General features: G+C 41.3%; 1 protein-coding gene across 1 annotated transcript in view; it reads left to right on the top strand.

Moving 5' to 3' along the window:
* The window catches only part of CORIN (corin, serine peptidase), a 467,012-nt gene extending 456,108 nt beyond the window's left edge, over nt 1-10,904 (top strand). The window contains exons 20-22 of the mRNA XM_075347015.1: nt 3,873-4,144; nt 7,215-7,342; nt 9,998-10,904. Coding sequence (XP_075203130.1) covers nt 3,873-4,144; nt 7,215-7,342; nt 9,998-10,180 — 583 coding nt within the window. The 3' untranslated portion in view covers nt 10,181-10,904. The remainder of the gene's footprint in view (nt 1-3,872; nt 4,145-7,214; nt 7,343-9,997) is intronic.
* Nucleotides 10,905-13,425: the final 2,521 nt, after the last annotated feature.

Below are 13,425 nucleotides of genomic sequence, written 5' to 3'. Positions count from 1 at the left end.
ATATTATTACCGTACATCATTTTTAATATAAGATGATTCCTTTAGTTTTGGATTCGGTGCCTTGCACATTTGTCCTGGCTACGAATTTTAGTATATGCTGTGGTCTCTGGTGTGGATTATTTTACAGAGAAAAAGAAAATAATGTGCTACCATGTTAGCCTAAAAATCTATGCGATGGTAAAAAAAAAATCTTTTGAGAAAAAAAATTTATATTTTTCTTTCGGATCACTGCTGTATCTTCACTAATCCAGGGCAATCTGAACTCTGACAGCCAAAAGCTTGCAAATATATTTTTTCTGCTTAGCCAATAAAAGTAGGACTTTTACAATTTATCTGTCTTAGTTTTTACAAAAAAGTGTATAACATTACGGTTGGATAAATAAGTGACAACATTTTTCCCCCAATTTCACAACGGATTAATGTCACAAATAATCAGCATAGAATATCACATCACATGAAGACAAAAATGTCAAGGCGATTGCCGGCAGAACCTCTCTAATTCTCTTCCAACTTCTGGAGTTCCACCACAGCTCAGCTGACAGCTGTAGAGATGCTGGGCTGCACTCCGGAGCTGACACGTGAGCTCCGGAGATCAGCCCGGCCTGAACTAAACGGCAATCGCAGGGGAATCAATCACTTGGCGCTCGTAGTTTAGTCTAGGCTGCAATCGCCGGGGAATCAATCACTCGGCGCTCGCAGTTTAGTCTAGGCTTCACTCCGGAACCCAGGTGGGAGCTCCGGAGTTCAGTGCAGGTAACCGTGGCCAGGCCTGGTATTACTGGAGATTCTTCCAGTAGCCAGTCCGATGCTGGCTGCGGCATTTAAGCACCAAATCCGTAGCAAAACTCAACAAACCGGATTTGGATGCGGTACTTTCCCGCAGGTGCGGAAATCTTACTGAGCCTCCAGAATTTTCTTAAGAAAATTCCTTTTTCAAGTGCGCACAGGGCCCAACAAAGTAAAAGAGTAAAGTAGCTACAATGGGTGCTTCCACACAACACATCAGGAGCAACCACTTCCAGGCCAAGCTCCAGAAAGATCAGACTAACCGGCACCCTCTGCTGGAAGCAGAGGGTATTTATCCAGGCTGGAAGTGGTCATAAGAGAAAACACCTGGGCCAGGATAAATGAGCTTGTAGCAAGCAAGGCCAAACTGACATTAACCCCGATGCTGCCAAAAGGAAAAAACATGTTAAAAGTGTATGGTCTCAGATTGTGTAAAAGAAACAAGCCCTGAGCCTGTCAGGAACGAAGTGACAACCATGACAGGTTGGTCTTGGAATACCCAGAAACAGAAAACAAAACAATAATATCTATAATAATCATGCAAGCCTACACCTGGTTTTCCTTTTCTTGATAGCCAGGGACATAAGTCCTGTAATGATTCACCGTGGCAGTGATATAGGAGAACTGGAAGTAGAAAAAGGAGATTTAATAAAGAAGATTAATCAGATTGGGAAAACGTAAAGGGTGTTCAGAGCCATAAGTGAGTGGTATAGAGAGGTGTGCAAAAAAACTCCAAAAACAAGAGCGTAAAAAGAATCTGGACCATTTATATTGGGTCAACGGCTATTGTAGAATCAAACACGGTCTGAACGTTGAATGAATTACTAATAAGCGTTCATGATATTAATTGCAGGAGATCCTCTGTGGAGAGTCCATAAACCTATGATGTAGTCAGTTTAGACATGAGGAATGCAGATCTGTGTATGGGCTTTGTAGAAAATCTGTGCTTCCATACACTACTGTGCACACTCATGATTAAACCGAGTGCTTTTGCCCTGCAGTTTGAGCTATTGATGTGGTTTTCAGGACCCAGGATCGCATTGATTGATGGTGCTTAAAGGGAATCGGTCAGCAGGTTTTTGCTACCTCATCTGAGTACAGCATGATGTAGGCAAAGAGATCCTGAATCCAACAATGTATCACTTAGGTTACTGGCTGCAGCCGTTGTGACACAATCAGAACTTTTTGATTTAACAATGTAGCGACATTGTAGAAGTGATGAGAGAGCTGCCCCTGCCCACATTGACAGTAAAGGCCACGTCTCACTAAGCAACATTACTAGCAACATCGCTGCTGAGGCACAACTTGCTAGCGATGTTGCTGTGTGTGACATCCAGCAACAACCTGGCCCCTGCTGTGAGGTCGCTGATTGTTGCTGAATGTCCTGGACCATTTTTTAGTTGTTTCTCTCCCGCTGTGAAGCGCACATCGCTGTGTGTGACAGTGACAGAGCAACAACTGAATGTGCAGTGAGCAGGGAGCCAGCTTCTGCGGACGCTGGTAACCAATGTAAATATCGGGTAACCAAGAAGCCCTTTCCTTGGTTACCCGATATTTACCTTCATTACCAGCGTCCTCCGCTCTCAGCTGCCAGTGCCGGCTCCTGCTCTCTGCACATGTAGTAGAGTACACATCGGGTAATTAACCCTATGTGTACTCTGGCTAGGAGTGCAGGGAGCCAGCGCTAAGCGGTGTGCGCTGGTAACCAAGGTAAATATCGGGTTGGTTACCCGATATTTACCTTAGTTACCAAGCGCAGCATCGCTTCCACGCGGCGCTGCTAGCTGGGGGCTGATCACTGGTTGCTGGTGAGATCTGCCTATTTGACAGCTCACCAGCAACCTGTGTAGTGACGCTCCAGCGATCCCTGCCAGGTCAGGTTGCTGGTGGAATCGCTGGAGCATCACTTAGTGTGACGGTACTCTAAGGTGTCAATCACTGGAGGGGGCGAGCCGGACTTCCGTGACCGTAACATTGTAGTCCAAGCAATGATAAGGGTCCTGTTGCTTGAGCAAACATAGCAAATAAACAACAGATCAGACCTTGACAAGACACACATTCCTGAATTCTTTGTTTTAACCTTTACACCATGCGGTCTTCAGCTTACATAGCAAAAACCTGCTGACAGATTCTGTTTAAAAGGGAATGTAGCATATCAAAACGTATTTAAAGGAAAACCTGTCAAGTGCAATAGGCACCCAGGATCACGAGCAGTTCTGGGTGCATATTGCTAATCCCTCTATCTAGTAGCATACATAAAGAGATCGTTAGAAAAAGTATTTCTAAAGATCATTTATTATATGCGAATGAGGTCAGTGACTCGTCACAAGGACGTTACGTAGTTCTCTTGGCTAGTCGGCCCTCTTAGCATCTAAGCACATCCCTGTGGGCATGCTAACATGCTAATAAATGCGCATTTCGGCTCTGGAGTTCGGCTCAGTGCACATGATCCTTGGACTTCCGGTCATGTGCACTATGAAGCTGGGTGTATGTGTCCTGGCTTCAAACTGGTGTAGTGTGCATAATCAGAAGTGCCGGGGACTTCTGATCATGCACACTGACCCTATGCCCAGCATTCTGAAGCAGTGCAACGGATATCGGTATGCGCGTCACTGCCGATGCCGATGATTATGCTAGGCAGTGGGCAATGAATGGCATGTTTTAATGCCTCTGTTGACATGCCAACATGCTAAGAGGGCAAAATCAGCGCAGGAACTAACGCCCTTGCGACTAGTCCCCTCGCTCATTAGCATATCATAAAAGATCTTTAGACATATATTTTTCTAAAGATCTCTTTATCTATGCTAGGGTATACAGGGACGGTTAGGCAGGGATTAGCAATATACACCCAGACCTGCTCATGGTTCTGAGTGCATATTGGACCTGACAGGTTCCCTTTAATAGTTCATATAAACTCTAAGGATTCTCCACCTTTTAAGTATTCTGTCATTTGATCCACTATGGAGTAGGACAGTAGGGATTTATCAAATGCCCAAGGGTTAAGGCAAGATATCAAGGGGTGGTGACAAATCGTTATATTATACATTAAGCTTTAGCATTTCATAAACTGAAGATGTGTTTTTCAGGAGGGAACATGCGGCAGTGTGGAAAGTTGTGTTTGGAATAAACAACTTGGATCATCCATCTGATTTCATGCAGACGCGACTGGTTAAGACCATTATCCTTCATCCGCGCTACAACAGAGCTGTGGTGGATTATGATATTAGCATAGTGGAATTAAATGAAGACATTGTGGAAACCAGCTACGTAAGACCCGTCTGCTTACCGTCCAAGGGACAGGTGGTGGAACCAGACACGTACTGTTATATCACAGGCTGGGGTCACATGGGGAACAAAAGTGAGTAGGAATTATTTCTAATATCATACGCATGCATATTTAAGAAAATAACCAGATTGTTTTAATAAGAATGTCCACCCTTGAAACCCTTTTTGTCATCAAGAAACATATTTATTAATTTTTTTGTATTTTTTTATATTTTGTTTTTCATATTACTATCTATATTAAGAAAAATATATCAGAAATCATGCTGACATCACACTGACCATGAGGTCGTGTACGAAGCTAATACTTTCTGTATATAATCCATATGGAAAACACTGTAAAGAAAAAAAAAAAAAAAAGCTAAATGCCTTAATTGCCGCAACATCAGCCACTCAAACAATATAATAAAAAAATTCTAAATGTCATACCAATGGTACAAATAAAAAGAGTAGCCTGTCACCCAAAACACAAGCCCTCATTTCGCTCCATTGACGAAAAAAAATATGACTCTCAGAAGATGGCGATAAAAAATATATATATATTTATTATAACAAAGTTTTGAATTGTTTTTTAAATGAGTAAGATACAAAAATACACAAGTTTGGTATGTATTTAATAGTATTGACCTGCAGAATAATATTTCCAGGTCATTTTTTACCGCACATTGTATGTTGTAAAGAAAAAAAAAAAAAAAAGGAAAATACAATGTTTGAATTGTAATTTTTTTTCACCATTTCTTCCCACTTGGAATTTTTTTCTCATTTTTCAGCCCATTATATGGTAAAATGAATGGTGTCACTCAAAACTGCAACTCATCCTGAAATTAAGTTATGACTTTTGGGATAAGAAGAAGCAGGAAAAATAAAATTAAAAAAAAAAAAATGGCTTATATGAGAAAGTGTTAAGGAAGTATACATAACTTTTCAGACTTAACCAGATACTTAAAGAGGTCCAACCACCAGGATTTTCCTATATAAACTAAAGCCAGTGCTATACTGGCGCTATCATGCTGATTCTATACATACCTTTAGTTGGGAGATCGGATGTATAGTTTCTGAAATATAGGCAAATAAAGTTTGTGAAATTCACTGTTATTTAATGAGAGGTGCAACGGAATACCTAATAGGTGGGTCAAGTTTTCTTAGTTATTCCCACCCCTGTCCTCCCCCCTGTCCTTCCTCCCTCCTCCTGTAATAACATGGTAACAGAGACATGGTGAGGAAGGCCAGGCAGCAGACAGGGGCGGGAATAACCAGCAAAACCCAACCCACCTATTAGATATTCCGTTGCACCTCTCATCAAATAAAAGTGCATTTCACTAACTTTACTTGCCTATATTTCAGAAAGTATACATGCGAACTCACAACTAAAGGTATGTATAGAATCAGCATGATCGCGTCAGTATAGCACTGACTTTAGATTATATACGAAAATCCTGGTGTTTGGTCCTCTAATACACAATTTAATATTATTCGGTATATCGTACTATAAATATAGTTTTTTTTTATTATTTCATTTTAAAAGGATTGTCCCCCACTTTTACTTTCAATGCTCCTGGGGGGAGGTAATAAAATAAGAAATATACTCACCACCCCTACCTCACTATTGTGTCCACGGCCGTTTTTCGCTACAGCCAAAACCCCAATGGCTAAGGCTAAGTTCACACTTCCGTTGTTTTGTATTAGTCACATGCGTCGCTTGACGCATGTGACTGATGCGTTGTACAACAGATGACAATGAAAAGAATTTCATTGTCGGACTCCGTTGTGTGTGGGAGGGGGCGGAGCTGAGCGGGGGCGGAGCCGAGCAGGGGCAGAGCCAGGCGCTGAAGATGTCAGGGACAGTGATGCGGTCTGGATGGCTGGGAACAGGTGAGTGTGTGAGTGTTGTGTGTGAGTGTACACATGCGGAGTGTGGGAGGGGCGGAGCCAAGTGGGGGGCAGAGCCGAGCGGGGGGCAGAGACAGGCGCTGCGGATGTCAGTGACATTGCTGCGGTCTGCATGGCTGGGGACAGGTGAGTGTGTGAGTTTTGTGAGTGTGTGTGTACACATGCGGAGTGCGGGAGGGGACGGAGCCAGCGGGGGCTGAGCCAGGCGCTGAGGATGTCAGTGGCAGTGCTGCGGTCTGCGTGTGTGTGTGTGTGTGTGTGTGTTCACATGCGGAGTGCGGGAGGGGGATGTCAGTGGCAGTGCTGCGGTCTGCAGGGCTGGGGACAGGTGAGTGTGTGAGTGTGAGTGTGTGTGTGTGTGTGTAGGTAGTGCGGGAGGGGGCGGGGCTGAGCAGGGAAGTGTGTCGGCTCCCTGCACACATAACCAGACTAAATATCGGGTAAAGCAAAGCACCCGATGTTTACCTTGGTTTAGGGGCGTACACCGCTTAGTGCTTGCTCCTTGCACCGTAACCAGGGTAAATATCAGGTAACCAAGCAAAGCTGGTGACGTGTGCAGGGAGCCACGGAGCATATGCAGCGAAATCCGACGGATTGCGCTGCTCAAAAAACGTTACAGGCTGCGTTCCTCCCACCCGGCGGTCAGTCGTTCCACAACTGATCAGTCGGGTGGAGGGTGCAATGCTGCATAATCAGTCACAATCCGCCACTCATACAAGTCTATTGGTACAACGGAATCCGCTAAACGGATTCCGTTGTTTACCAGAGCAGCGGATTGTGACTGATACAATTTAACGGAAGTGTGAACCTAGCCTAAGATGGCCACTGAACTGTCTTCCTGAGAAAGCTTTGTCACAAGAACCCATTGTTTTGTTGACCTTTCACATTTTTTCTGCTTGCTACTTAACTATCATGTGAAACTCATTTGCCCAGAAGATGCAGAAAAATAAATGTCATTTCCTATATATCTCATCACCTCCAATAAAAAACACTGACAGATAGATGGATGTTAAATTTACGTGTCATGTTAACGTAAAGGCTGATTTCATTAAACTTCTTAAGATTTTCTTAATGTTTGTTGAGTAGTTCTTAAAGAAAACACAGAGTTCGATTACTAACAGACCTTCCAGAAAATGAAAATCAAATGCTGTCCTACAAAAGTATTTTATGTGTCTTGATGAGTGCAAAGCTTCCCTGGATATATCACGTAGCATGGGTTATTTCACTTTTAACCCTTTACCCTTCTACCTTATCAGTGCCATTTAAACTACAGGAAGGAGAAGTGCGCATCATATCTTTGGATCACTGTCGGACATACTTTGACACAATCACATCTAGGATGTTGTGCGCCGGTTATGAATCTGGCACCGTGGATTCTTGTATGGTAAGTCAGATCGCGTTTGGTATATGCAAACATATTTAATGTAAACGACTAATCTGAATCCATGGTGCAGATGTAAAATTGTAAAAAAAACGTCTTCATGCATCCCAACAGGGGCTAACACTGAAATCATAGGGTCATATTTTAGAGAATGGATGTAATTGTCACAAAGAGTCCCCTGAAATGCATTTCATAATGTAACTCAGGATAATTACAACATGAAGCTAAAATAATAGTCAAGCAATATGCTGAGGGGAATTATATAAGCGGATTTTACCACGAACAAGGTTCATTTAAATAAAAAATCTTGGAATAATAATAAGTTCCACAATTGGATGTTACAGTGGGTACGGAAAGTATTCAGACCCCTTTAAAATTTTTCCACTGTGTGTTATTGCAGCCATTTGGTAAATTCAAAAAAGTTCATTTTTTTTCTCAGTAATGTACACTCTGCACCCCATCTTGTCAGAAAAAAAACAGAAATGTAGAAGTTTTTGCCAATTTTTTTAAGCAAGCAAAACTGAAATATCACATGATCATGAATATTCAGCCCCTTTGCTCAGTATTGTGCACCCTTTTGAGCTAGTACAGCCGTGAGTCTTCTTGGAAATGATGCAACAAGTTTTTCACCCCTGGATTTGGGGATCCTCTACCATTTTTCTTTGCAGATCCTCTCCAGTTCCGTCAGGTTGGAGGGTCATGTGACCTAATCCCTTTAATAGATCATTTGATGGGTCATATGATTAATACACAGGTGCACATCTGCAGACATAAAATGGGAAATATTTTTTTTCCCTTATTTACAGCAGTAGACATAACATAACAGTGCTATACATAATACAACAGAGGTGGAAAATTAATTTTTCCAAGGGGCCATATGAGAGATCATGACTGTTGGGGAGGGCTGAATGAATAGACAAATTAATTCTGTTCAATATTAATATGTCAATTACAATATAAATTAATTATTTCACTTAATATTGAGCAGAATTACATATGCTGACACCCCCCATATATAAAGTATGAGCCCACACACAGCACTCCCTAAATACAGCATAAGCCCCCACATAGCTCCCCCTATATACAGTATAGCCCTCACATAGCTCCCTCTATATACAGTATAGCCCTCACATAGCTCCCTCTATATACAGTATAGCCCTCACATAGCTCCCTCTATATACAGTATGAGCCCTCACATAGTTCCCTATATACAGCAGTATCCTCCACATAGCCACTATATACAGCTTGAACCCCACATAGCTTCTATATACAGCATGAGCTTCCACATAGATCCTAACAACAGAATAAGCCCCACATAGCTCCCCTACATACAGTATGAGCCCCCACATAGTTCCCTATATACAGCAGTATCCCCCACATAGCCACTATATACAACTTGAACCCAACATAGCTTCTATATACAGCATGAGCTTCCACATAGATCCTAACAACAGAATAAGCCCCACATAGCTCCCTCTATATACAGTGTGAGCCCCACATAGCTCCCCCTATATACACAAAAAGGTCATTTCCAGCAACACGTCCATTTCATAAATTATAAAGCCATTTTATTTCCAAAAATTAAAACACTAAATTGTATGGATATCCATGAAAACACATTAAAAAAAAACGTTTAACGCGTTTCGAACTCTAGGAGTACTTAATCCTAGACATATTGGACAAGTAAATGCAAACAGATATACTGGTGAATAGGCGGACACTCCCCATCAGCTGACACATCATCTCCGGTAAAACACATGATGATTAATTAATCAGGACAGAATAGCAATGCTAGCAACCATGAAATTGAAAAGACAATTCTAAATCAGCTAATAAATATACATCAGATCTGATGTAACAGGATTATCCATCTCATCTCGCTGGCGGTGCAGAAGTTTATCCAATACTGAATATTAGCGCCTCTTACAAAATATGTGTTGCTCTATAGCACTGTGAAAACCTAATTATTACATTTTCATGTTTATTTTTAAAAATCCATTTCTAAAAAATCCAATTTCTATTTAGGATGATTAAATTGCCACCGCTTTTAACCTTGTGACAGGTTCTCTTTAAAGAAATATACCATGCTAAAAGGGAATCTGACAGCAGGTTTTTGCTATGTAAGCTGAAGACAGCATAATGTAGAGGTTAACACAGAAAGTTCATACATGCCTGTTTTGTCAGAGTCCAATCTTTTATTTGTTTTGTTTGTTTATGCAGCAGGACCCTAATTACAGGACTAGAAACTCATGCTTAAAGGCTGACAAGCCTCCTACTGTGATTGAAACCTCATTGTCAATGTACAATCTCTATAGAGAGCCTGGTGTTGGTGGGGAGAGTTCCCTTGGATCAGCTACATTACTAAACATAAAAGTTCAGATTGTGTCAGAACAGCGGAGGCCAGTAATCTAAGTGATATATCATTGGATTCAGAATATCCTTGACTACATCATGCTCCTCTCAAATGAGGTAGCAACAACCTGCTGACACATTCCCTTTAAATCCAACAAATTATGTTTGTATTCTATTTCTTTACTATGTACACCTCCGCGCATAGCCACTGCTCTTCATGTTGTAGCTTCATGTATATCCGATGAAGTGATTAGCTTTCAGTATTGCTCTTTTACTGCGTAGCCAACTGATTTGCTTTTTTTGCAGGGAGACAGTGGTGGACCTCTGGTGTGCGAACAGTCGAAGGGACAGTGGACACTGTTTGGTCTAACATCCTGGGGATCTGTGTGTTTTTCCAAAGTTCTAGGACCAGGCGTTTACAGTAACGTGTCACATTTTGTGGACTGGATTGAAAGACAAATATATCTTCACAGCTATTTAATCAACTAAAGGATATATAACTGATTCACACAATGAGAGACTAGTGAGAAGAAGCCTTAACCTCAATGGAGGTTTTTATGTATTGAGATATTTGTTGTGTGTACCAATGAAAAATATATATATTTTTGGCTTTCAATATTAGATATTTTAGTCAAAACCTTTTGGACTTTTGTACATATCTGTTCACAGTTTTGTTTTTCTGTGTGATCATTCCTAAATGACCTCAGATTTCAGGAATTGTATTTTACTGTTGTTCATAGGGCCATGTTGAATATATTATATATGTATGGGGGCAATGACTAGTTAATATTAGATTTAGCTTAATTAGAGTTATTTTTAAACATATGTACAAACCTTTCCTAGATGCAGTTGTTTGTCAAAGTTAGTCTGAATCATGGAAGAACGTTTCCTTGTCGCGATGTCCTACATAAATGATTTATACCCTACGGGTCTCCAGCAGCTGCTAAACCATTAGTCCACGCATGCCCGGACTGCCGATCTCCGACATCAGCATATACCTTGGTGACACCAGATGCTTGGTACATCATGAAATAATGCAATTACTCAATCTAGACCTATTGCCAATATTTGAGGGCTACAAGTCAAAACATTCCTTTTTCTTGGGCACAGTATTGTGACGTCTCATTCTTCTACTTTTTTCTTTATAACTAGTAACCACATATCCAAAATATTTCAACACATAACACTCCAAACAGCATAACTTGAACACAACTTGGACATCGGTAAATGGCCAATTAAAGGAGTGACCAAGATACTAAAAAATATCAATCTTTATTTATTTTCCAATAAAACACTAAAATATAGCATAAAGGTACCGGCAATAAATAGAGAGACGCAGACAGTTAATACATTAAGTCCCTATAAATAATCCAGGACTTTTTTAGAATTTAGAATAAACACATCAAAAACACCAGGTGAATGTATACTAGACCTGAGCCAGAAAAATAATCATTCATTAAGAACAGGTGCGATTCTGTAGTTCTATCTGCGCTGATAATAATATATTCCACATTAATTCATTTTTACTAATTACTACCCCATCCAAAATTACATACCCATAGGTAGGGATAGAAAAATGTATGGATATAAGGTTCCCACCACAGGAACCCAGGCATAAACGCCTAATAGATATGTAAAAGACGCAGAGAACACAGAGTCGCACAGATCATTAACCATTCATAGTATAGAAAGGCAAACAGGACAATAAGATAAAGATTCAATTACATTACCTGGGGACTGATAAACTGCTGCGACCTTCACACTCCAAAGGCCCCGTCACACTAAGCAACATCGCTAGCAACATCGCTGCTAACGAACAACTTTTGTGACGTTGCTAGCGATGTTGTTGTGTGTGACATCCAGCAACAACCTGGCCCCTGCTGTGAGGTCGTTGGTTGTTGCTGAATGTCCTGGGCCATTTTTTAGTTGTTGCTGTCCCGCTGTGAAGCACAGATCGCTGTGTGTGACAGCGAGACAGCAACAACTAATGTGCAGTGAGCAGGAGCCGGCTTCTGCGGACGCTGGTAACCAAGGTAAATATCGGGTAACTAAGAAGCCCTGTCCTTGGTTACCCGATATTTACCTTTGATACCAGCCTCCTCCGCTCTCACTGCCTGTGCTGCCGTCTCCTGCTCTGTGCACATGTAGCTGCAGCACACATCAGGCAATTAACCCGATGTGTGCTGTAACTAGGAGAGCAAGGAGCCAGCGCTCAGTGTGCGCTGCTCCCTGCTCTGTGCACATTTAGCTGCAGCACACATCGGGTTAATTAACCTGATGTGTGCTGTAACTAGGAGACTGGGGGCTGGTCACTGGTGAGCTCACCAGCAACTCGTGTAGCCACGCTCCAGCGATCCCTGCCAGGTCAGGTTGCTGGTGGGATCGCTGGAGCGTCGCAGTGTGACAGCTCACCAGCAACCTCCTAGCAACTTACCAGCGATCCCTATCGTTGTTGGGATCGCTGGTAAGTTGCTTAGTGTGACTGGACCTCAAGTGTGAGGGTCCAGCAGTTTATCAGTCCCCAGGTGATGTAATTGAATCTTTATCTTATTGTCCTGTTTGCCTTTCTATACTATGAATGGTTAATGATCTGTGCGACTCTGTGTTCTCTGCGTCTTTTACATATCTATTAGGCGTTTATGCCTGGGTTCCTGTGGTGGGAACCTTATATCCATACATTTTTCTATCCCTACCTATGGGTATGTAATTTTGGATGGGGTAGTAATTAGTAAAAATGAATTAATGTGGAATATATTATTATCAGCGCAGATAGAACTACAGAATTGCACCTGTTCTTAATGAATGATTATTTTTCTGGCTCAGGTCTAGTATACATTCACCTGGTGTTTTTGATGTGTTTATTCTAAATTCTAAAAAAAGTCCTGGATTATTTATAGGGACTTAATGTATTAACTGTCTGCGTCTCTCTATTTATTGCCGGTACCTTTATGCTATATTTTAGTGTTTTATTGGAAAATAAATAAAGATTGATATTTTTTAGTATCTTGGTCACTCCTTTAATTGGCCATTTACCGATGTCCAAGTTGTGTTCAAGTTTTTTTTTATAACGTAGAAACAATGAACAAAAGTGTCCAAAGGCCATTGAGAAATCTACTTGCACACTTAAATAAATGGCTACTAAATATGTTGCAGTCAGGGGAATGGGGCACTATTTCATTTCTAGCCAGTCACCAATTAAATCGGCCATGATCCACTAGGTCACTGGTCAAGCAGTGAATGTCATCCAAGCCACCTCCAGTTCTTGTACTCTTATGGTCAAGGCACATCCTCTAGTGACATATAATGTATTACATATAATAGGAATTATAAATCATCATTAGGGTTTATAACATCAGGGATAGAAGGCAAATTACGGTGTGACAAATTTGCAACATGAAATTGAAAAAAAAACGAAGACCGTTCACTCATAACAGTTCCACGCTGATGGTTCGATCACCAGTATCCTTTCCTTAATCCCTTGATCATGATTGCATCGCTTGGTTCAAGTGTTTCAAATGAGAAAATGAACAAAAGCTTCAACACTTCTTCCCTCCCCAGAAAACAAAAGAACCAGGTGTTAGAATTCAAACTGTCAAATCCTAATTTGCCAAAATATCGTCTGCCGGTGAAAGGGAGGGAATTTAGGATGTCTCATACAAATCAGATGCTGATCCAGACTTTGTCCAACTATACTCTGATGTGTAAGGGGTTGTTTATAGACACTTATTTAGTGC

The sequence above is a fragment of the Anomaloglossus baeobatrachus genome, chromosome 1, assembly GCF_048569485.1.
Source record: "Anomaloglossus baeobatrachus isolate aAnoBae1 chromosome 1, aAnoBae1.hap1, whole genome shotgun sequence".
Classification (NCBI taxonomy): Eukaryota; Metazoa; Chordata; class Amphibia; order Anura; family Aromobatidae; genus Anomaloglossus; species Anomaloglossus baeobatrachus.
This window is presented reverse-complemented; position numbering and strand designations above follow the sequence as displayed.